Source organism: Diaporthe batatas, assembly GCF_019321695.1.
Source record: "Diaporthe batatas strain CRI 302-4 chromosome Unknown Contig00001, whole genome shotgun sequence".
NCBI classification, from domain to species: Eukaryota; Fungi; Ascomycota; class Sordariomycetes; order Diaporthales; family Diaporthaceae; genus Diaporthe; species Diaporthe batatas.
The window spans coordinates 2492758-2515729 of NW_025408548.1; the positions used below are offsets into that span (position 1 = coordinate 2492758).

The following is a 22972-nucleotide window of genomic DNA, read 5'->3' on the forward strand; positions in this document are numbered from 1 at the left end:
AGCTGAATTGGATTCTATGTAGCCAAAGAGTAATAGTGCCATGGGTGTTCTCCAGTAAGCCGCACCCCACCCCCCCTCAAATTACGAGCTTCTGGTGCTCTACCTGTGTGCTCATGATGCTGTCGTCTTCTGGTCATCTCCGTAATCCTCGCCTGACGCCCTCCAATTTGCACAAAAAAGGGAAAAGAACAGCAACGCTATGATAGCACCCCGCAAATACGCCGGCTCGTGCACCTCAAGCAACCAGCCGTCGCGGTGCTCTCGACGCTATGGACGTGCTGGTGCGGCACGATAAGGTGATCGTGATCTCAGCAAGGCTTCGGCTTGCATGTTACACCCCAACCATACCTCGGTAAGAACACTTTTTGTAGACCTAACGACGCAACGTTTCGAGGACATACATACCCCTGCGGTACGTTCATGCCATATGAGGGATCCCCCGCCTCCGGATGTGGTGTCAGAGCCGTAGCAGCCACCATCTACTTCCGATTCCTAGTCTTCTTCTGAGTCTGCGTCGTGTCCTCTTCTTCCTCGTCCTGGCCTTTCTTGAGGTCCTCGATCAGACCCCATTCCTCTTTATCGTACCAGTCCTCGCCGTCCGACATCTCTCCGACGTGGGCCTCGGATTTGGACCACTCCAGTACAGTCTTTCGCATGCGGTCTGCCTTGAGGAGGCCATGGTATAGCTTCTCAGTGCCGCGGCACACCTCTTCCTGTTTCTGGACGTAAAGCTGAAGGAGTCGGCGGACATCCTCTGCTTCCTGTTCTGGGAGTCCCAAATCGCGATCGGGATGGGCTGGCTTCGGCGCTAGGAATATTGGGTGGATAAAAGGGTCCCCGGCAGACGTCGCCGAGGGAGATCCAGCTCGACTGCCGTTAAGACCAGGCCCTGCAGCTCCATTCAACATGGCAACGTCTTCGTCCGCTTGCTCTGCTCTGGTTTCGGATTGTTTTCCTTTTTGTTTCGCCGAGATGCCATTGGTCGGGTTCGACCCGGGCTCGTCCACCTTGTTGCCATCCGTGGGGAGTGATGCGGCGTTCTCTTCGCCCTGCTCCTCGTTGGCGGTGCCTGGTGCTTCATGCCCTTCTTTGGAAATTCCAGTATTTTCTGTCTTGTTGTCCTCGCTATTCGTCATCACCACATCTTCTGTAGAAGTACTTGTTTTCTCGTGTGTCTGGGCCTCTCCATTCGCGGCTGTATCAAGGTCCCCGTCCAGGGGAGGTCGAGCTGTGCTGCCGCCGTTGATATTTGGACTTGATAAGCCTTCCAAAATCTCCTCGTGTGATCTCTTACGCTTGAGTTTACGCGATCCAAAGCCGCTCCTGAACATCTCGTGGTCGTTGGTACCCAACATCATCTCAGGAGTCACCCAGGTATGGTCTCCACTGAGTCTCGTCAGGAGTGGCCTCACTTTCCAGAGCGCAATATTTTCTTTGCGCATTAGATCGCATGCTTGGTTCGTCAATTCCTTCAGGGCTGTCGATTTGAAAGGCCTCGAGAGTGTGGGGTGGGCGGGTAGGTCTGTGACTGCCGTGAGTGGCGCCAGGAGCTCTAGAGGCCGGTCAGTGAGCGTTCAGGAATGCCATCTCCGCCTTCTCGCGCAGGTTTCGAAGAGTCACGTACGCTCAAGATGAATCGATGAGTAGGGGTCAGCCTCGGCGGCAGCGGCGACCGCATCTTGGACTTGTTGGTCGTCATCGTCGCTGTCGATGCTGTAGCCGTCTTCGTCGATGAGCGGTGGGTTGCGGCTGATTACGGCGCGCTTGTATCCTGCATGCTCGACCTCCTGTGTATGCCAATTAGTATAATGTCCTGACCACTCGTGGCTGCCCGCGCGCGGGGATTGAGACGTGCCTCCTTGTAGACTGCCGGCCCCGTGGGTGGCCCCAATTTGCCCTGGCGGACGAATCTTGCCCTCTTCTTCAACTTGTTACCGCGATTGGTTGTTTGTTGTATCTCGGAGTCGGAGTCGGATTCTGGCGAACGGCGCGCGTCAGCAGTGAGGTCGTCGACAGTTCTTGGCGGCAAAAGTTCTTACCGTTGGCTTGCCTGGCCACGGTCTTCTTCATGGCCTTGGCCAGGTCGGCAAAGAGGACTTGTTCGCGCGTTAATGACATGATGACGGTGTGTATGTGGTTGTGTCAAGATGGCAAAGGGTGGTCGGGGCAGCGTGGACTGCTCGCGCTGCTCGAGAGTGGCAGAATTGGGAGGCGGCTGGTTGCGGTCGCGACGCAGAACTTCGAGGTGTGCTTAAGGAGGATGCCTCCAACGCCCGAGGTCGGGGAATGATTGGGACGAAAGAGTGTGAATATGTTTATGCGCAGATAAAGTTGATCGAGCGGGCCTGATCTCCAAGGTCAAAGTGGGAACGAAGCACTTTCGACTGCCATTGTGTGTAGAAACCACAGGGGAGAGGGGCGTGTCGAAGTGGTGGGCGATCGGCGGCGCTCGAGTTGTATCCCAGCTTACCTAGTGTGGACGGAACCCGTCGTTGCACTTGTCTGCCAGACAGAGCATTACCTCACAAGACATTCTCAGCATTCTGCCGCTTCACCGCCCACGGCTCATCCCACTTGGAGCTGGGGAGACCGGTTGGAGGCCAGGAGGGACTTGGGACCCTTGGCGGGCGCATTCAACTAGAGCTATCTTCGAGTGCTCCTAACCCGCATGCTCCAAAACCCCATTCCCTATAAGCTGGTGGGCAAGCACACGGTCCGATGCACCCAACTGCTTTTCTGTTTTCTGTTTAGAATGCTATAGACACCGGTTTCGAGCTTCCAAATGTCCTCTCCAGCGCTGGTTGCCCTCCCTTGTGAGTCTAAAGTTGCTACGCTACGACTGCACCCTGTGTGCTCTCTGTACGCGCCTCTTGGGTGGGTCAGGAACTGGTGAGGGCCTCCACTGACAATGACATGCCAGTCTCTCCCGCCGACACCTGCCGATGATACCCCCGTGAACAGATAGGCTTGAGTTCAAGGTCGAAGTCCGAACGCTACGGCCAGTACTGGCAATCTGCAGTGGGTTTCGTCGCCCACCATGGACGAGTATCCCCCGTGCAGCTTGGACCATTGCTTGCCCTTGGCTGTCGTCCTTGGCCTGCCCGCCAAATTCGCCCAAGAGTCCTCTCTTGACCACCAGTACAGGGATGGCGCAACCTTGATACGATCGGAGCCGCCCCCGGTGGAAGGAGACCAGGTCGGCGCACTGATCCAGCATATCCGAGATACGGACGCATCCGGTTTGCCCTGGAATGGACGGGATACGAATAACTTCAAGTATAAGTTCCGCTTCAGGACCGCTGGCAGGGTACGCCATCTGTCGATTTCATGGGCCGATAGCCGCGCTGGCCTCTATTAGATGATCGTTGTGCTGACCGTCCCAGACCTACCTGCTGCCACCCAAACTTGCCCGCCTTCCCGATGATTTCGAGATCCCTCCCTCCCAGGCTGTATTACACTCGCCCTTCTCGCCTCTCAGTCCGACGGCGAACCTATACCCCGATGGTCTGATAGACCAGTCATGGCTCAAGAAGCACCAAGAACTGGTCCCGAGCGTCTTCATATGCCTCTACAGCCTCACGGCAGATGCGACCTTGGCGACCCTCCACGACAACAAGATCAAGACAGATATAGGCGTCTTGAGGAACGCCCTGGCGCAGTCTGGCTGCAAATCAAAGTTGGCTGTCATAGTGCTGGTCGACAACAATCATGGGGTACAGGAGAGGCTGGAGAACATTCGCAGAGGCAGCGGACTCGACGCCAAGTCATTCTTTGCCGTGCCGACAGATGCCTCGCCGGATGAGCTAAGCCGCATAATGGGCAATGCCTTGACCACACTGTACGCACAGTCAATAGAGTACTATCGCGACCATGGCAGGCGGGTCAAGAAGAAAAGGGGTCGCGGTGCTGCCCCCCAACCCACTGTTCCACCTGTATCAGGCACTTCACAAACACTGTCCCTTCCGGGGTGGCACATCCGTTACGACTTCAAATCTGCCATATTTGCAGAGTACCGCCAGGAGATGGACGTGGCGTTGCGTTCCTTCGAACAGGCCTATGAGAATCTGTTGAGCTCCGAGGTAATGGCAATCATACCTAGTTGGAGCCCGAGGTGGAATCAGGCCAGGTTCCTAGCCGACGTCATCGCTGTGCGGTGCATAAGGTGTCTCATGTGGAACGACCAGTACACAGCGGCAGTCAGGCGCTGGGAGAACCACAGGGAGAGAATAGCAGACTTCGTCGACGGACAAGGGCACGGTACCAACAACTACGGCTGGGAGGCCTGGGAGGCACGCTGGGCGGTGGTCATGGCGAACCTGATCGAGAAGGCCGACATTCCCGACTTTGATCACTCCGCTATAAGCATCTATTTGCCTCCAGAGAAATCTGTGCAGGCAGAGAGGATGCAGCCGTGGGAAATGCTACATCATCCAGGCTACTGGTACCGTCTGGCGGCACGACATACATTTGCGCGCCGCAAGCTTGCCTTCAGAATGCCCGAGGACGATAGGAGATCACCGAGCGAATCGCCAGCCTCCAAGCTGGCGTCAAAAGCCTTTAGGTACGACAGCTATATGTGCCCCGAGCCGTATGACGAGCTGCCTCTGGCTCGGTCGGGGATTAACCACTCCCAAATAATCCTGGATTACCTCCTTTCCGCACAGTCATATTTCATGAAAAAGCAGCAGCAGCGACTCGCCGCCGAGGTCTCTTTAGAGTGCGCCAAAGAGCTGGCTGCTGTCAAGGACTGGTCGAATGTGGTTAAAATCTTACGTCCCTTCTGGGACGAACTATCTTTTCGACGAGATGGCTGGCCAGAGATTACCGAAGACATGTGTTGGGTATTGAGAGCTGCAGCAGTCGATACCGTTCAGGCTGATCTGGTTGTGTCCATTGACTGGGAGCTGCTGAACAACAGTAAGATCCCGTGTGCATCTTTCACAGACAGTGTCGTTGACTCAAGTCTCAGGGTTCAAGAAGCATCCCAAATGGCACTACGATTTGACCAGGTCTCTCGATGGCGTCAATGCGCCAAGGCCATCCATAGATCTAAACGACGAGCTGGGCACATCCTTCATCATGCCTTCATTTGTCTTCCGCCACGAGGAAGGCAAGGCCGGGCTTACTTGCCAAGCTCAGCTGTCCATAACATCAAACGCGGTGTCCGGGTCCGCACCCATCGCCTTGGAGAGCATCATCCTGAGATTCGACGGCAGTATTAAGCCTATATTGCTTACTCATAGCCAGGAAAGCAAAGCCGAGGCGGCAAGCCGAGGGTCTGTATCCTTACACGTTGTCTCGCTGGCCGAGGCCACCACCGAGGCTGAGGAGGAGACCCAGGCCTCCGGAGAGCTCCATGGTCAACTGCATTTGAGCGGCACGAGTGACCTTACCATGGTCCCGGGGCGCACCTCTGTTTTCGAGATGAATATCCCGCTGAGAGAGCCTGGTGATGCTAGCGCTTCGTCGCTCAAGTTCACTGTCAACTATGAGGCCTTTTCCCTGACATATACTACCAATGTGCAGAAGGCAGGTACTGGACATTCCTGGCACACTGTACGATCAAGCAGACGTATCGCGCGCACCCATCCCCAATCTATCCGAGTCCTGCCCAGACCTCCTAAGATGGAGATCAGGGAGGTGGAATTCCTCGAGCAATATTACACAAATGAGGTCATCGAGCTACCATTTGATATTATCAACGAGGAAGATGTCGATGCCAATGTCAAATTGGATGTCGTTCTGCTCAGCGAAGACCCACCAAATTTCAAGCTGAAGTTTGGCGACGGCGAAGAAAAGCGAGCTTTGGCAGACGGCGAGGAGTGCACACTCCAAGGGGCTCCTCTAGGATTGATCAAGAGCTCAGAGTCCTCGCGGGTCACTTTGGTCCTGACAGGTGCGGAGCGTACAGCCGCCTATACGCTGACCTTGAAGGCGTCCTACAGCCTCGTGACGGACGCTGCAACCTCCATCATACAGTCTGCTACTTTCCGCATCAATGTAGCCAGCCCATTCGAGGCAAATTACGAACTTCTCCCTCGCCTTCATCCAGACCCCTGGCCAAGCTTATTCGACCACGAGGGGGTACACAATCCAACAGCCGATGCGCCTGGACCAAGCAATGGCCTCGCGCAAGCTTGGTGCCTCGTGACTCGATACGCCTCATTCGCATCTGAGAACTTGACGGTTCTGGACCTCGATATCGAAGTCCAACCTGTGCATGGCATACAATGTCAGACGTCGAAGCGAAGTGTACTCCCACCCGAGGGCCTACAGGTCAGCCCCAAGAACATCGAGGAGACGCAATTCGACGTTGCGGTCAAGAGGGCAAACCTGGACGAGCGAACTCCCACGGCACTCGATGTTTCATTTATAATTAAATGGGCCCGGCCAGGTGCTGAACCCGGCGCATCCAACAGGACCCTCCTCTCGGTACCTCGCCTTCCGGTCTTCACAATGGAGCCCAGGGTCCTGGCGTCTGTTTCGTACGCGAAGAAGGGCGGGCCTGTCGAAGAGACCATGCAGCTCGATATCACCATCGAGAACCCTTCGAACCACTTCCTTACCTTCGGGCTGACGATGGACCCCAGCGACGAGTTTGCCTTCTCCGGGGCGAAGCAGACTACGCTCAACCTGCTCCCAATTTCTAGGAGGACGATGGCGTACCGATTAGTTCCTCTGGTCGCGGGTGGCAGCTGGATCAGGCCGACCCTGACGGTCAAGGACAAGTACTTCCAGAAGGTGTTACGGATCATCCCGACGGACGGCATGAAGGCCGACAAAGATGGGGTTTTGATCTGGGTGCCGGTGGCCTCTGAAGACGGGGATGAGGAGTAATGGCCGCTTACCTGTAAAGAAGGTTTTTACTATCCAATTGTGCAAGGTCATTGGTAGATTTTTGAGACTTGATGTCTCAGATGGCTGAATTAGCTCGTCAGAGATAGTTGCTTACGGGTGGCTGCTCATGATGCTTCTCTGTCTTCACGAATATCTCGGTGACAACCTGAAACAGGCTGCTCCTTCACCGCTGCATATAATCACTGGTGCCAGTAGATGGTCTATCATTGTTTGTCTCCAAATTGGGCTCTCATGCAGACCACGATGGGTCGAATTCTGTTCCTGGCGTTGGCTTCTATGAAGAAGTCACCTACATCAGCCCGGGGGCGTACGGCAACTTACAGGACTAGTGGTGAGCAGCGCTACACACTACGAGATGATTTTTTGTTTTTTGTTTTCGGAATAATGGGCTATCAGCTCCGTCCATGACGATGTAAAAATTCATAGTGTCAGTGTCAAGTCGAATGCAGATCGCTCGAGGCTGCCTGGAAGTGGAGTGTAGGGTCCGTGTTGAGACGACCGCATGCTCGAGTGTAGATCGGCCAATCCTTCTCTACCCACGATCCCGATTGCGAGACCTCGTTTGCTCGTGAACTATCCCTGACCACGGTGAGGCAAGCATTTGCTGTTTAGGAATTGTCCTATCACCATCAGTGAATGGAAATTCGCATTCCCGGCTGGACATATGCAAGGTTCCTGCAGTTGGATTTTGAGAAAGAGGCTGTGTATGAAGTGGACGCAGCCCCCGCGTTTATCAGCCTCTCACACAAGGGCCGCTTCCCGGTCTGGCCAGGCTGACGTCCTCGCTACCCTCGTCTTCTTCTCATCCATCATCGATCACTGTGCTGTCCTGTCATCATTGGCCAATGCCTAGCTTCTTCTCCAATGCCGTGAGTCACGGAGCCCAAGTCCGTTTTTACATATCCCGCGAGAGCACAAATGTTGTGAATGAATTGCCGTTAGACTAAACTGCTGCGTGACTACTGGTGGGCGCGCACACACAACCCAGTCTAATAATAAGGCGACACCAGTGCATATGCAGGCAAGGCAGGCAAACAATACAGCAGCAGCACATCAGCACGGCGCCCTCGGGGTGCACTGCACTGGGCAGGGGAGAAAAGAGGCAGCCGGGCCCACAGCACTTGAGGGCACATGCGCGTCAGATCCGTCCACACATGCTGTTTCCCGATCCCGTTGCGGTCTTGTGACGACCACACGGACATATGCACCCCGACGGATTAGTTGCGACCACAGCATCCAGAGTTGTCACCACCGTCCTACTGGCTGGCTTAGTTGTCCATCTGCTCGGCGATGTGACTCTGACGCTGAGAGTTGGCCCGCGAGCTAGAGGCCACTTTACCCACATGTGCACCCAGCAAGTGCGCGAGCCTTGCCAGAACGCCCTCGCCGGCCGGGCAGTGCCAGTGCATATACCTACCTGGGTGCTGGGTGCTGGGCTTGCGGCTCACCACCAACCTGCAAGCCAGCTCGGTCTTTTCCGGTCATGGTATGCCAGGTCAAGTGCTAGTCATCCGCCCAGGGAGCTGTGGGCGAATCAAACCTGCAGGCCGGGCCGCCGCCTCACAGCCACTGATGAGGCCAAACTATGTCACCGCTCCGCTACCATTCACCTCTTCCGCTAACGCGTTTGCTGCCTGATATCGGGCCTCCTGTCTCGGCAAAGTGGCTAGGAAGGCTGAGTGTGGGGCGCCATCATCTAAGTCCCGCCGACGATATTTCTGCCGTATATAAGTCATGTTTGCTGTGTCCCAAGAGATGAAAGCTCTCTCTTGCAACTGCTCCGTCCCTTTTCACCCAGTGGTGTTTATACCCTCTGGAACATGGCTTCCATGAGCAATTTCTCAGCCTCGGACATGGCTTCATGCCCATGTCCTTCATCCTCACCATCCTCCATGTATCCATCACCATCAGCAGGGGCTACTGCCCTCCCTCCTCCGTCTCAGTTTGCCCTCTTAGATATGTTTTTCCCTGGCTTCTCCGTCTTCTCCAGCGCCGTTGAGAGGTACTTCAAGGTCGACCTCAACCTTTATATACCCCTTGTCCTCTTCCTCGGCAGCGTCACGTTTACATGGCGGTACATCTCGGAGTTCTTTTGGGAGAAGCTAGAGGCCTACTTCATGAGCACCGTGGATATCAGAACTGACGATGAGATCTACAACATGCTCATGGGCTGGGTGGCCCAGCAGAAATTTGCAAAGGGCGCAAGGCGCTTCGTCGTCAACACAAATCTCAACTCTAGGTCGTGGTACTTGTGGCGGTGGGACGAGGATGATGATGACACCCCTGAAGACGGCGACGATAACACTGCATCACACGGAAAGAAAAAGAAGGCACTTGCCTACACGCCCACCTTTGGTTCGCATTTCTTCTTGTATAGGGGCCGGCTTTGCATCTTCCGCCGGGACAAGGGCCGCGATCACCAGGCGGGCTTCATGATGGTCAGCGAGCGTGAGGAGATCTCCATCTCCTGCTTCGGCCGCGACCCCTGGCTTCTTAAGGAGCTGCTGCTGGAGGCGCGTGCCCAGTTCACGCAGCGCGATGAACACAAAACTCTCATCTACCGCGGGACCATCCCCGCCGGGTCCACATCGCCAGCCTGGCAGAGGTGCCTGGCTCGCGCCAGCCGGCCCTTCTCAACGGTCATCCTGAACGAGAAAGTCAAGCAAGACCTCATCGACGACGTTCAGGACTACCTCAACCCAGCAACCAGGCGCTGGTACTCAAACCGCGGCATTCCGTACCGCCGTGGCTATCTACTATATGGCCCTCCTGGGACGGGCAAGAGTTCACTCTCCCTGGCCCTGGCTGGGTTTTTCAAGATGCGCATCTACATCGTCAGCCTGAGCAGCGTCACATCCAATGAGGAGAACCTCTCGACTCTGTTCGCGGAGCTTCCGAGGCGTTGTGTGGTTCTGCTGGAGGACATCGACACGGCAGGCTTGACACACACCCGTGAGGACAACAAACCGGCTAACAATGACGACAATGACGACGACATGGTTCCCGGCCAGATCACCAAGGGCACTGGCCCAACTAACAACAACAACAATAATAACAATAATAATGGCCGCCTGTCCCTGTCCGGCCTCCTGAACATCCTGGACGGCGTCGCCTCCCAAGAGGGTCGCGTCCTGATCATGACGACCAACCACGTCGACAAGCTCGACAAGGCGCTCATCCGCCCGGGTCGGGTCGACATGATCGTGAAGTTCGACCTGGCCGACACGGGCATGATCAGCGCCATCTTCCGGGCCATCTTCGCGCCGCTCGAGGGCGACGACAGGCGGCCCGGGCTGTCCGAGGCCGAGGCGGCGGCGCGGGACCCGGAGGCGGTGAAGCGGCAGGTGGCGGCGGACAAGGTGCGCCGCGACGAGATCACGGCCGAGATGGAGAAGCTGGCCGACGAGTTCGCGGCCAGGATCCCCGCCCACGAGTTCAGCCCCGCCGAGCTGCAGGGGTACCTGCTCAAGAACAAGCGGGACCCCGAGGGCGCGGTGCGCGGCGCCGAGGCGTGGGTCGTCGACGCGCGGAAGGAGAAGGCCGCGAAGCAGCTCAAGGAGGCGGAGGAGAAGAGGAAGAGGGAGGAGGAGGAGAGCAAGGCGAAAGAGGAGGAGGAGAAGAAGAAGGCCAAGGAGGAAAAGAAGAAGAAGAACAAGAAGAGCAAGAAGGGCAGCAAGTCCAAGAAGCAGAAGAAGGACGAGGTGTCGAGCGGGTCCGACTCTGAGGCATCATCGGGCAACTCGTCGTCCAGCGGGTCGGAGTCCGAGTCGGAGTCGGAGTCCGAGGCCGAGGCGAAGAAGGAGAAGCGGAAAAAGAGCAAAGGCAAGACCGAAGTGACGATCAAGGTCGAAGACGTCAAGGAAGACGTGCTAGTACCAAAGACTCCGGACTCTGGCTATGGTACACCTTGAGAAGCGCTTTTGGAGGCCGGGGCTGGCATCATGTTTGAGGGACCATTCTGCTCTTGTTATTCTATTCGCTACTCATGAACCGGAGGCTGTGATCTTCTAGAGACAGCACATTTGATTGATACCATACATAGACAAGCACACTGGGATATAAATTTGAGATTATCTACTCCACCTCGAACATCGCAGTCAGTCCGTCTTTATGCTCTAGTAAACAAGTTATTCACCCACACTGTAGACCTGCGTCTATCTTTGAAAAAGACTCTGATCTCTGGTCCCAGATAGTCACCCGGCATAATGTTCCAATCCAAATGGGTGCTATCCTTGTGTTAGCGCGAGTCCGTCACTCACCTAGGCAGTGCTTAAGGATTTAGAAATTGCAAACATGAGAGTTGGACAACACGCCAACTCAACGCAAGCCCTTGAGCCTGGCGAAAAGCTAGGCGGCTAGTGATGCGCCGTCTGTTCCGAGCCAAAAAGTATTGCTGAAAATTAAGAGTTTTAAATCTATGCGACTCTAAGGATGAATGGGTATGCAGAACAAGAACATATACCAACCATTCTACACGCTCCGCTCTTTATTGCGTCCTTCCTCTTCGCTGAATCAAACCATCATGTCCGCGCCGATGCACCATTTCCCAATGGCACTCAGTGCCGAAGGCTGCACGGAGATCTTCACCTACATTATTGTCGTCTTCGCCCTGACAAAGCTCAGCATAGACGATCTCGCGCCCGAGGCACGGCGGTGCGGACGCTTCCCGCCCAGCGGCTGGCTCTACCTGGCATGCATCCTGTCGTGGCCCTTCAGCGTGGGGTCCTTCGCGGGCCTCCTGGTCCTCGGCACGTTCCATGCTGCTGTCATCAAGGCATACAAATTCGGGGCCCGGGGGGCCAGATTCTGTCGGCGGCGGATCGCCAGGTGCGTCCTGAAGCCCCGTGAGCCCGAGGACCTGGAGATGGGCCCCCTTGTGCCGTTGCCCCTGGAACGGGTGAGCTGGGACGACTCCAAGGCGGAATATAGCTTCCCGCTCGCTGAGATGCCGTCTCGGGAGGTCGTCGCAATCTTGAGGGAGGAGTGCAGCCTGACGCCCCAGAGATGGGGGCGCGCACCATGTTCCCGGACGAGCTCTTCTCGGTTGCCCGCCACGCGGGTACATTTGTCTCCTCCACAACCTACTCTGGGATACTTGTCTCCTCCTATGGGATACCCTCCTACAGAATAACATTCTGTGAAGGAGCACGTACTGTCATTGTTAAGATGTGGCAGCGGTACGGCAAGGTTATAAATGATTTCACCACCGTTCCAGTGCGACGGGTCAAGACGGACCTCGAGTCGGTCAAAGACTCAAGGTCCAGCTGTGTATGTTGAGAACTGCGGCCAGAGATGCGGAGGTTTGACAGAGGGTTCTTCGAACTCCTCCCGAGACATGTCTCTGGCCAGACACACACTACTCGGGATAATTGTCCAACGCCGAGGACTTGGCTGATGCGCAACACCAACGCGGCATTCGGCGGACTCTGGAAGGAGACGAAAACAACAGCTCTCGAAATCGAACAGGAGCCCGGATGAGAGAAATCGGAAGTGAAAGCTCAAGTGGAACTTGGCTCGTGTCATCAGCCGTCCGAACACCGCAAACGAGAGGCAAGGCTGGGAGAAACGAAACGGCAATGGCCCCACCACTCGGCGAGCAAGGACGAATTGAGAGACGTAGGAACCACGGGGGAAAGAGAGATGTTGTGTGTGTGCCACGACTCTCTGGGGCCTGACAATTATTAGTGTCGTTGATTTGTCGTGCCCGCATGATGTTGCTCAAGGCTGACTCGACTTCGAGCTTCGGCCTACGACGAGGAAGGAAGCCTCGTGATGGGACGAGACAGGGGATTGGGGGCGGGCTGAAGATGTCCAGCAGGCATTTTACGGCAGACAGACTACTAATACTCTGGTCTGGCAAGCCAAGGGTGACCAGAGATGGTTGTCTGACAGATACACATGCATATTGCTGCGTGTAATTGGGTCTCGGTGCATTTCGGGTCTGCGACGGGCCATTTCCTCTTTGGATACTCGCCGGTCGTTGAATTGTCGCCGGTGATGGAATGTCATGGAATGCGGCCGTGTGGAAGAGGGAAGGCCGAGATTCGCAGTCCGTGTCTCTCTTCCTTCGTTTTTGTCGTGGCCGAATGGGTCTCACCAGGAAGAAAGAGGAAGGCCGACCGCGCGGGCCGCGGCACTCTAGCGCGCGTCGTGGGCCTGGTTTTACGTACTCGGGCAGGCGTTGAGCAGGCTTGGTAGACCTGAAATGATCCACTTGGTTGATGCAGGTCGATGCAGGTTGATGAGATTGATTAGATTAAATAAACACTGATAATTCCGATGCCTGTCGCCATGGGCCGCGGCAGAATTTTCTCACCCCATTCCCATCCCCCGCCCCCGTCCCCGTGGGTCGGGTTCTGGCGCTTGATGCTCGTGTGTCGGACAAGACTGTCTTGTCTGACTGTTTGTTGATGGGGTTCCAGATTGGGAAGTCCGGCCAGTCGTGTGCATGGGTGGTGGCAGGGTGTAAAGCCTATCAGCGCTTGTGCGGCCCGAGTCGGCCAAAACAGGAGGATAAAGTCGACAAAGTCCCCGAGCGAAAAAGCCCCCGAGCTGGCGAGCTGGCAAGCTGTCAGCAAGGAGCACAGTAGTTGTGCTCTGTCTGTGCAGCCGAGGGGCAAACAAGAGCTGAGCTAGCTAGCTACACTAGAAAGGTGACGTCGAGGAGAATAATGGCCGTGCTGCCATGCGGCCCTGATGCGTGTCACTCGAGGGAACTACTGCAGCGGGAAGGCTTAGGCAGTGTAAGTGTGCACTCCGTAAGCCTGCTGTGACCACAGACTGGACGGTTCACGCCAGCGCCGCATCGACTACCTGAGTGGTCGCAGCAACGCTGCTCCGCCACCAACGTAGCAGCGCTGGGGGGAATAAGACGAACGGGCTACGAGATGCTCAGAGGCGAGGGAGATTGCGAATACACAAGTGGCGCAGGCATTGCTACATGCCCAGGTAATATCATAACAGCAGACAGAAAGACCTGGGCAGGGGTCCCAGACGATAAGCAGGGGTACGGCCTATCGATAAGCACTTATCGCACCGTACCAATCTGGCCCCTGCGGCCATGCAAGCCATGCACCTCCCAGTCAGCCCAGTCTGGGTCCCGCGTTCCGCGTCCGCACTTGAGTAGGAACACGACAGCAGCGCAGCAAAAGGGCTAGCCGACCTGGTTATAATAGTGTAGCACTACTGTACCTGTCAGGCCTGTCTACATAGTATGAGTTAGCTTTTTCCCGCCGTTGCCTTGCGGCAAATTTCCCAAATCGATCAAGTCCCGACCCGTTTCCTGTTTCCGGTTTGAGCCGTGTTGATCGCAGAGTCCGTTTCGCAATTCCAATCACCCACCGCCTTGCTTCTCCCCGAACGTCGGTGGCAGACTGGTGGCAGACTGGTGGCAGCAAGGGTGCACTCCGTGCATTAGATGCCGTTGACTACCAGACTACTCGGTACAATCAGCAGTGCCCACCCGCACAACGAGTCGGGAAGCCTTTGCTCCACCCGTTCCGCACCGTCCTGGGATCCCCTCGACTCGTACGCGGACGGCCAGACACCCAGACAATGGCACCGAAAGATAACAATCAGACGAAGAATGGCCTCCTTGCCGGGAGAGGACGGACGTCCGGCTGCCCTTCTGACTCTGTCCCCAGCCGGTGGACCGCTTGCAGGTAGGTGATGAGACCAGATCACCCTGCCAGTGCTGCGCAAAAGTTTCCTCTGCACAGGGCCTGGTGCCGCCGCCGCATGGCCGGGACTCGGAGAACGGTGGTGACAGCAGACAGTCTACGGAGTACTGTTTGTAGTAACCGAGCTCTCGACAGACAGCCTTGTCGAGGGTGGCTTGGCTTGGCATCAGCTTGCGACAAGATACTCGCAGTGACAGTAGGAGGAAGGGCGGTGTACTCCGTATCGGCCTACACAGTACACTACAGGTACACTACAGCCTGGTTCCATCCTGCCGGGCTCATCGCTTGTTGCTGGTGTTAGTGACGGCGACTTAAGGTTGAGGCGGCAAGGGGAGGCGATTGGCCTGGACGGGCCCAGGGTCCCAACAAGCTGTGGTGCCCGAGTCGCATGCAGCACACCAGGGGCTAACAGATTGGACCCCTCCTTCCCGTCCATACGTACCATCCGCCCACCCACGCCCACCGCGCTTGCATTTTATCTGCCAGAGCCACTCCAACATCGCAATTTCTGCCGCCCGTACAACTATAACCCCCCCATCATCCTGCCCGCCGCTCTTCCTGCTCTTCCCTTCTCTCCCTCACCCCTTCCAAAACACCCTCCAGCCCCTCATACAAGTCAACCACCTCTCAAAATGGCTTCCCGTCCCCAGAACATTGGCGTCAAGGCCATTGAGGTCTACTTCCCCAGCCAGGTATGCCCTCGCCCTCGTCCTGTGCCCCAGTCCGCTGCGCCGCCTCGTGGTAGCCTGTTGTTCTACTCCCTGACATGACCGCCAATTGCTCGCCCTTGTTTGTGCCTGGACGCGTGGGCTCGTGCTGATATTCCTCGCGCCGAAATAGTATGTCGAGCAGTCTGAGCTCGAGCAGTTCGACGGCGTCAGTGCCGGAAAGTACACAATTGGTCTCGGCCAGACCAAGATGGCCTTCTGTGACGACCGCGAGGGTGAGAACCTCTCTTTTGCCCCCCAGCCCTCCCCGTTGTGCCCTGTTCCTAGCGACAGGCGAGCCCGCCATGATTGGAATATTCTGCTGACAGCACCGTTCCCAGACATCTACTCCTTCGCCCTGACCGCCGTCTCCAACCTGCTCAAGAAGTACGAGATCGACACAAACTCCATTGGCCGCCTCGAGGTCGGCACAGAGACCATCCTGGACAAGTCCAAGTCGGTCAAGTCCGTTCTGATGCAGCTGTTTGGCGACAACACCGACCTGGAGGGTGTCGACAACGTCAACGCCTGCTACGGTGGCACCAACGCCTTCTTCAACGCCGTCAACTGGGTCGAGAGCTCTGCCTGGGACGGGCGGGACGCCATCGTGGTTGCTGGTGACATCGCCCTGTACGCCAAGGGCAACGCCCGTCCCTCGGGCGGTGCTGGCTGCGTGGCCATGCTGGTCGGCCCCAACGCCCCCATTGTCGCCGAGCCGCTGCGTGGCTCCTACATGCAGCACGTCTACGACTTTTACAAGCCCGACCTGACCAGCGAGTACCCTTACGTTGATGGTCACTACTCCATCAACTGCTACACCGAGGCTCTGGACGCTGCTTACCGCTCCTACTGCGCAAAGGAGAAGAAGCTGCAGAACGGCACCGCCAACGGCAACGGTGTCACTGACGGGCCCGTCAAGACCCCTCTGGACCGCTTCGACTACATGGCTTTCCACGCTCCTACCTGCAAGCTGGTCCAGAAGTCGTACGCCCGCCTCTTGTACCACGACTTCCTTGCCGACCCTGACAGCTCTGCCTTCGCCGAGGTGCCCAAGGAGATCCGGGATATGGACTACAAGAAGTCCCTGACCGACAAGGTCGTCGAGAAGACCTTCATGGCCCTCTCCAAGAAGAGGTTCCAGGAGCGCGTGAACCCCGCCATCCAGGTCGCCACCCTCTGCGGCAACATGTACTGCGGCAGCGTCTGGGGCGGTCTCGCCAGTCTGATTGCTCACGTCCCCGCCTCCAGCCTCGAGGGCAAGCGGGTTGGTCTCTTCAGCTACGGCTCTGGCCTCGCTGCCAGCTTCACCTCCTTCAAGGTTGTGGGCAACACCGAGAACATCTCCAAGACCCTGGACCTCCCTGCCCGCCTGGAGGCCAGGAGGAAGGTCGCCCCCGAGGCCTACGATGCTGTAAGCTTACTCCTTCCCGGAATAGGCAAGTGCCTCAAGTGCTAACGAGTATACTAGCTCTGTGATCTGCGCAAGCAGGCGCATCTGCAAAAGAACTTCAAGCCCAAGGGCGATGCTTCGACCATCATCAGCGGCACCTACTACCTCGAGGAGGTCAACGACATGTTCCAGCGGTCTTACTCCGTCCAGGCTTAAACGAATTCCACGCTTTTCCGGTACCAAGATGGTGTCACTTACACGCATAGAATGGGAGGCGTCTGCCTCGGGTTAAGGTCCCTGACCCCCGAGAGAAAAGACGCGAACCGGCGCAACACAGCTTCAGATTACTATTGCTTTTGGTGATTAGCGACGCGCATCGAACTGCAGGCCACAATGGCTCGCACTAATTAATCACGTCTCATGAAGGCTAGTTGACGATATATATGGCCGGCATGTATATATGACGGGATTGTCTGATTGTTCCTGGGGAGCATCTACATTAGAGCATAGACCCGTTACGGGAGCACTGGGACTTATTAGTACTCAGAACTCAAAAACCATTTTTACATCCCCAAGCCCTTGGTCTATCCTTTTTGTTGTGTGAAATATCCCCGGCCACTTCCCTCTGCCCAGCCGAGACTTCCGGGGCCCTGTCTAATCTAACGGGCATGAAGCACCTATGCACGCACGCATACGATGGACAAATACTATATATACAGTCGGCCGGTCTAATAAGCACGCTCACCTAAATGTGTCTGTGTCGTGCGTCCAGACTTAGTCGTCCCCCTTCCACTTCCAACCAGCATTCCTGTGCAGCTTGTAATCACGGCTCTTGATACTCTTGTAGATGCCATAGATGCCCCCAAAGGGCCAGACCCCCTTGAGCCCTCGGCCCGCGGCCTTGGTCTTGCCGACGTCCACCTTGACCTTGTCGTAGACGCTGGGGAGCCCGGCCTCGTCGGCCTTGTACTTGGCGCGCAGGGAGTCGTACCAGCCCCTGCCGCCGTACATTTCCCAAAAGTCAGGCTCGTCGTAGTAGGTATGGGCGTACAGCCACTTCATGCCGCCCAGCTCGCGGACCTTGTCCTCGAGGGCCTTGTTGGCCTTGACGAACTCGGCGCGGTCCGAGGGGCCCCAGCCCCAGACGCCGATGTTGAGCATCATGTCGTCCTCCCCCTTGCTGCCGTCCTGCTGCTGCTGCCTCCCGGGCGGCGTCGTGGTGAAGGGGTGGAAGGTCGGCGGGGCCCGGCGCTTCAGGGGGCACAGCCACAGGGGCCAGATGCCGAGCTCCCTCTCGGTGTAGTCGACCAGGTCCGGGGCGGTGGCGAAGGGGACGGCGATGTCCTGGACGACGAAGCGGGCGCTCTCGCCGGAGCCGTGCAGGGCGCGGTACAGCATGCGCGTGTGCATGAAGTCGTCGAGGAACCAGCGGGTCAGCCTGTTGAAGGGCACCAGCTTGAAGTAGGTCCAGCCGGCGCGGCCGACCCAGAACCCGGCGCGGTCGTAGCGGAAGAGGTACTCTGCCAGCGGGATGTAGTCGTCCTGGGTGGTGCTGCCCTCGGCTGCTGTCTGGGCCTGCACGTGCATGTAGAACCAGGGGTCGCCGGCGCGGCTGAAGGTCTGCACGGGCGCGGCGGCGGGCTTCTCGTCGGTCATCTGGCCGGTGATGACGACGCCGTGGTCCTTGGAGAAGAGGATGCCGTCGACGTAGTCGTTCTCGGCGCGGGCGGCCTCCTCCCTCACGGCGGCGACGGCCTCGGCGACGCTGCGGGTGCGGCGGTACCGCGTGCGCACGAACCTCTTGGCCCGCACCAGGTTCAGCTCCAGCAGCGTCGTCACGCCGAGGGTGCCGACGGCCCCCGCGGCGCCGCGGAAGAGGTCGGCGTGCGGCCCGGCGGCGCCGGCGGGCGTGTTGGGGTTCGCGGCGCTGACGACCTCGCCGTCGGGCAGGACGAGCTCGACGGAGGCGACGGTGTCGTCGAAGAAGCCGTGGCGGAAGCTCGAGGACTCGCCGGCGGTGCCCGCGAAGCCGCCGCCGGCCGTGATCCCCGGGAACTCCATGACGACGGGGGGCACGAGGCCGTGGCGCAGGGTGTGCTCGACGAGCCTGTCCATGGGGACGTTTGGCTCGACGAGGGCGGTGCGGCGGGCCTCGTCGACGGAGAGGACGTCGCGCAGGGCCGAGATGTCGACGACGCGGGCGCGGGCGCCGTGGGGCTGCGGGCGGGTGCTGTTTGTGCTGCCGTGGAAGATGCGGTAGGGCTCCTTTGCGTTGTAGAAGGCCCTGACCGTGGACGAGATCTTCTGCACCAGGGCGCGGTGGCGCTCCATTGTGGGTGGTGGAGTGGGATGAGAGTGAGGGCGAGGGTGAAGGTGAGGGTGAGTTGAAGGTGAGTGGAGATGATGATAGTAAGAGTGAGAGTTGTGCTCCGGGTCTGCCCTCGTTTCCACCGACCAGCCAACCGCACTGCAATTGCCTCCCCTTGCTCGGTTGTAAACACGCTCGCCCTCCCTACAGGCCGGCGTTGACCACTGCTGAAACGGGTCTGGTGCTCGGCGATAGGGTGACTTCGTCCGGTCGTTGATGTGTTGCTCGTGCACGCAACGGGAGACGCACGTCTAGGTTTTCGGCAGCTGGGCCGAGCGGATGCGAACACGAAAAACCCCCCGGAGGCCGATGCACCCCACAATTGTGCCCGGCTCCGATCCGAACCTGTGTGAACTGGTTTTTTCTTCTTTTTTATTTTCTTTTTTTTATTATTTATCCGTGCCCTCTGCAATTCTATGCACACAGGCGTGCCTAAATGTGGTTATCCCGCCCTTGCTTGCACTTCCTCCTGGTGGCGGCTTCGAGGTCGATAAAACAAGTCCAGGTCAAGTACGTGTGTTGGTGACGGATACCGAGTCCAGGACAGCAAGGTTCGTCCCGTACATGATTAAGCTCAACTGCGTCCCAACCCTGAAGGCCAATTGTACAATCAGTTGCAAGCCAGCGCTCCCTGTATTGTTCCATCCACACTTCCGCTGGAAATTATTAGTCTTCTTATATCGGGTATATCAAAGCTGAGAAAGCCGTCTTGACAAACGGATGAAAACCCATGCAGATCCCCAACCCTCCTCCATCATGAGCCATAAATCATGCAATAACCTTGGAACCACCGCCATGCCCTCAACATGCCAGACCTCATCAGATCACCTCACAGCTTCGCAGCGACGTCCCCCGCCGCCTTGGCCGGCGCCTTGTCCTTGCCCAGGTTCCTCAGCCTCTCGCGCAGCTCCGCCTCGGTGTAAGGGCTCAGCCTGGCCGGGTCGATGCTGGCCTCCTTGAGCGTCCTGGCCCTGAGCGTCCTGAAGCTCGTCTCGACGCTGCCCGGCCCCTGCTCCACCACGCCCCTGATGAACCCCGTCCACGCGTCAAAGCACCTCGTCGACACGGGGGTGTCCATAAAGACCATCGGGAAGCAGTGCGGCATGGCCTCGTACTCCTCAAAGACCACGGCCACCCCGTCCGAGTGCAGCTTGGCCGCCATGTACTTGTCCTCGTCCGCCAGCAGCTCCCACCCGCACGACATGTACACCGGCGGGCAGCCCTCCCAGCTCTTGGCCGTCACGAGCGTCGCCAGCGGGTGCGCGACGAAGGCGTCCGCGCAGTACAGCATCTTGCGCGGCGGGCTGGCCGGCCACGCCGCGCACGACGGCCGCTCCATCTTCTCGATCCCCTGCAGCATCGGGAGGTAGTCGAAGGCGGCGTTGTTCTTGCACGACGGCGACGAGTGCGTGAGGTCCAGCCACGGGGAGCTGAGGGCCAGGCCGCCCGGCAGGTGGGGTGTGACCTCCTGGCCGAACCACTGGATCTTGGTGTTGGTCCTTTTGAACTCGAGCAGCAGCTGCGCGAGCGCCATGCACAGGTTGCCTCCGGCACTGCGTCACTGTTAGCGGCTGGTGCGTTCTCGCGGGCCAGCAAGTCGAGCTCTTACCTGTCACCGGAAAAGACCACGTGCTCCGGCTTCACGGCCTCGTGAAAAGCCCCCAGCGGCGGGTACAGCAGGGTCAGGTACGACTGCAGCGCGTCGATAAGTGCTGCCGGAAACGGGTGTTGTGGTGCCAGCCTGTACCGGACCGAGTAGCAACGCCCGCCCGTCATCTTGGCGAGCTTCTTGGTCCCTGGCCGGTGGGTAGCCGGGTCCATCAGGTAGTAAGCACCGCCGTGGAAGTATAGTACGGTCGCCAGGCTCTTCACCTCCTTCATCATCTCGGCGTACTTTTCCGCCTCGGTGATGGGCGGCAGTCTCGACTGGGTCGTCGCCCCCGCCCGGTAGCCTTGCCACTCGGCCTCGACGGGCACAGCCTCGGGCCACTCGACACCCTTCAGCGGTGGCGGGGGACTGCCGTTGCTGCTGGGCTGGCGCATGTTCTCCACGGCCCGGACGACAACGTCACGCAGGCTGGTCTCCTTGGGGCTGGGTGCCGTGTACTTGGCCACCCAGATGCGGCCCTTGATGCCCGGGTCCTTGTTGAGAAGCTTCTGGGTCGCCGATATGGTCGTGGGTTTCGATGGCGTCATGAAGGACCGGATCACGGCCACGGTCAACTCGGTCCTCAGGTCGACATACTTGCTCGGCGGCGACATCTGTAGCACATGCAACAGGGCCACGCGTGCCACAAGAGGAAGCTTGGGCAGTATCTGCATGTACATCTTGAGGGTGTCGGCGTCCATGTCAAACATGCTTGGCTTCTCGTATGAGGACATTGTGGAGGTTGGCGCCGGTGGCCACAGGGCGGGTGAGACTGTAAGGTATATAGGAAGGATGAGAGCGCAGTCGAGCCAAGAGAATAAACGGCTGAATGGTCAAAGGTCTCAACAGGCAATGCCTGTCCGTCGCGGGGTGAGGCCGGTTCGTCTTCTTTTTCGCAGAGCCTAGGTCCCTGCCGTACCTGATAGGATCTCCTTGTATTGGGTATGAGAGGAATGAAACAATGTAACCAGGACCCTAACAGAAAAGGTCGGATGCGAGGCAGGGCGCAACTTTATTTCTGCTGCAGCAGCGGTGTCGTGCATCAAGCGAAGACCTTGGAGGGGTACTGAGAGAAGACGACGAGGACGTCAGGACGTGTGCCCTTCCTTATTGTGGACCACCACGTACTATACACTCGAGTGGCAGGGTCACCCTTCCTGACGAGTTTCTTTCCCCGGCGGTATCTGCGGGTCACTGGCCTGCGATGAGCCACACTCCAGCTTTACCGCTTTGATGATGTGGGACGCCTGGTCTAAAGGAGCATCTTTTGGGGAAATAATCTGGTGAGTGGCGGGAAAGAGAGATGGACGGACACCTAGTCAGTCGCCGGTTCAGCCGGCTCGGAAGCAGATTTGACGGCCTGGACGAGGCAGCCCGTTGTCAAGCGCGTGCTGGTCGCTCTGCAGTAGAATTGCTGGGTGCTGGGTTGGAGGGATTGTGCCTCGGCAAAGCTGCCCGTGAATAAGGGTGGCAATGGCGCCAGGCGCCCTCGTACGGCCCGAATGCGAGGGGCATGCGGCTAGCGACGTCGAGGTTTAGTGTGGTGTATCATATGCCGGCATCCACTCTTCAACGTCTTTGTCGCAGCCAGATTACCATATATAGACCAGTGATTACAGCTCGAACAGAGCAGCTGCGGTGGATTTCAGGTCTTCTAGAACTCGCTCCAGGCCAGATGAACAATGCGGGGTCGTCATGAGATGTAGAATGCGCGATTCTTTCCCGCCCTGGCCAGCACAGCGAAGCAGTGTGACCCACAATCGACGAGACTTGTCGGTCTGATCTCCAGCCTCAGGTGGCCTTGGGGCTGCTGTCCACCACGCAGGACCACAGCCGGCCTGGGGCAGCTTGGAAACGAAGGGAGACTGCCCCGTGGCCCAGTCGGAAACTGTCGAAGCTTTGTCCTAGTGGGACTACTATGGCATTATGAGTGTCGTCTGGTCTCCCAGACGTGACAGCTCGCAAGATGGTCTCCGAATGTCCACTACCAGCTAGCTCCGCGAGAGATGAGACGATGAGCCCGCCACAAGAGTGCCAATGCGCCTGCGACGGCGGCGGCGACAGGTCAGGAGGCAGCCAGTGATTTGTCCAGGCAAGGGTCTGTCAAGGAAGTCGACAGTCGCCGCGACCTGTGTCGTTGTCATGGGAGATGGCGATGGGCGGCGTGGCAGCACGAATGCGGACACGGGCCGGCGCAGAATGGCTGAATGGGCGACGCGGGACCTCAGTCGCGACAGTCGCCCTTCTAGGCTTAGCCCCCGCGGGTCCAGCCGTCTGTACCTTAGCACCGAAACGCCGGGTACACGAGCCCACGTGTTAGTG

General features: G+C 57.9%; 6 protein-coding genes across 6 annotated transcripts; 3 read left to right on the forward strand and 3 right to left on the reverse strand.

The window, feature by feature from the left end:
• Positions 1-479: 479 nt before the first annotated feature.
• On the reverse strand, positions 480-2118 carry KVR01_000996 (uncharacterized protein; the record flags this gene model as incomplete). Its single annotated transcript, XM_044790685.1, has 4 exons — positions 480-1552; positions 1625-1787; positions 1856-1977; positions 2040-2118. The coding sequence occupies 4 exons, from the start codon at positions 2116-2118 to the stop codon at positions 480-482; spliced, it is 1437 nt and encodes a 478-aa protein (XP_044650945.1).
• Positions 2119-3037: 919 nt separating this feature from the next.
• KVR01_000507 (uncharacterized protein) lies at positions 3038-6837 on the forward strand (the record flags this gene model as incomplete). The annotated part of the gene is made up of 3 exons (XM_044791480.1): positions 3038-3307; positions 3384-4917; positions 4970-6837. The coding sequence occupies 3 exons, from the start codon at positions 3038-3040 to the stop codon at positions 6835-6837; spliced, it is 3672 nt and encodes a 1223-aa protein (XP_044650456.1).
• A 4543-nt stretch (positions 6838-11380) lies between these two features.
• KVR01_000506 (uncharacterized protein) lies at positions 11381-11999 on the forward strand (the record flags this gene model as incomplete). Its single annotated transcript, XM_044794841.1, has 2 exons — positions 11381-11917; positions 11985-11999. The coding sequence occupies 2 exons, from the start codon at positions 11381-11383 to the stop codon at positions 11997-11999; spliced, it is 552 nt and encodes a 183-aa protein (XP_044650455.1).
• A 2994-nt stretch (positions 12000-14993) lies between these two features.
• On the forward strand, positions 14994-19234 carry KVR01_000188 (uncharacterized protein). Its single transcript, XM_044788039.1, has 4 exons — positions 14994-15229; positions 15378-15480; positions 15586-16655; positions 16713-19234. Exons 1-4 carry the CDS (start codon positions 15170-15172, stop codon positions 16848-16850), a joined length of 1371 nt encoding a protein of 456 aa, XP_044650137.1. The 5' UTR covers positions 14994-15169; the 3' UTR covers positions 16851-19234.
• KVR01_000572 (uncharacterized protein) lies at positions 17409-18965 on the reverse strand (the record flags this gene model as incomplete). Its single annotated transcript, XM_044792793.1, has 1 exon — positions 17409-18965. One exon carries the CDS (start codon positions 18963-18965, stop codon positions 17409-17411), a length of 1557 nt encoding a protein of 518 aa, XP_044650521.1.
• Positions 19235-19409: 175 nt separating the features above from the next.
• Positions 19410-22834, reverse strand: KVR01_000127 (uncharacterized protein). The gene is made up of 2 exons (XM_044786034.1): positions 20612-22834; positions 19410-20555 (listed from the first exon to the last, which is right to left on the reverse strand). Exons 1-2 carry the CDS (start codon positions 21382-21384, stop codon positions 19832-19834), a joined length of 1497 nt encoding a protein of 498 aa, XP_044650076.1. The 5' UTR covers positions 21385-22834; the 3' UTR covers positions 19410-19831.
• Between the last annotated feature and the right edge of the window lie 138 nt (positions 22835-22972).

Excerpts from the sequence above, each read along its gene's own strand:
- KVR01_000188 (XM_044788039.1), top strand. The coding sequence starts at position 15,170 with ATGGCTTCCCGTCCCCAGAACATTGGCGTCAAGGCCATTGAGGTCTAC. Across the intron at positions 15,481-15,585 it reads CTTCTGTGACGACCGCGAGG|ACATCTACTCCTTCGCCCTG; the intron begins GTGAGAACCTCT and ends CACCGTTCCCAG. Across the intron at positions 16,656-16,712 it reads CCCCCGAGGCCTACGATGCT|CTCTGTGATCTGCGCAAGCA; the intron begins GTAAGCTTACTC and ends CGAGTATACTAG.
- KVR01_000127 (XM_044786034.1), bottom strand. The coding sequence starts at position 21,384 with ATGTCCTCATACGAGAAGCCAAGCATGTTTGACATGGACGCCGACACC. Across the intron at positions 20,556-20,611 it reads GTGGTCTTTTCCGGTGACAG|TGCCGGAGGCAACCTGTGCA; the intron begins GTAAGAGCTCGA and ends ACAGTGACGCAG.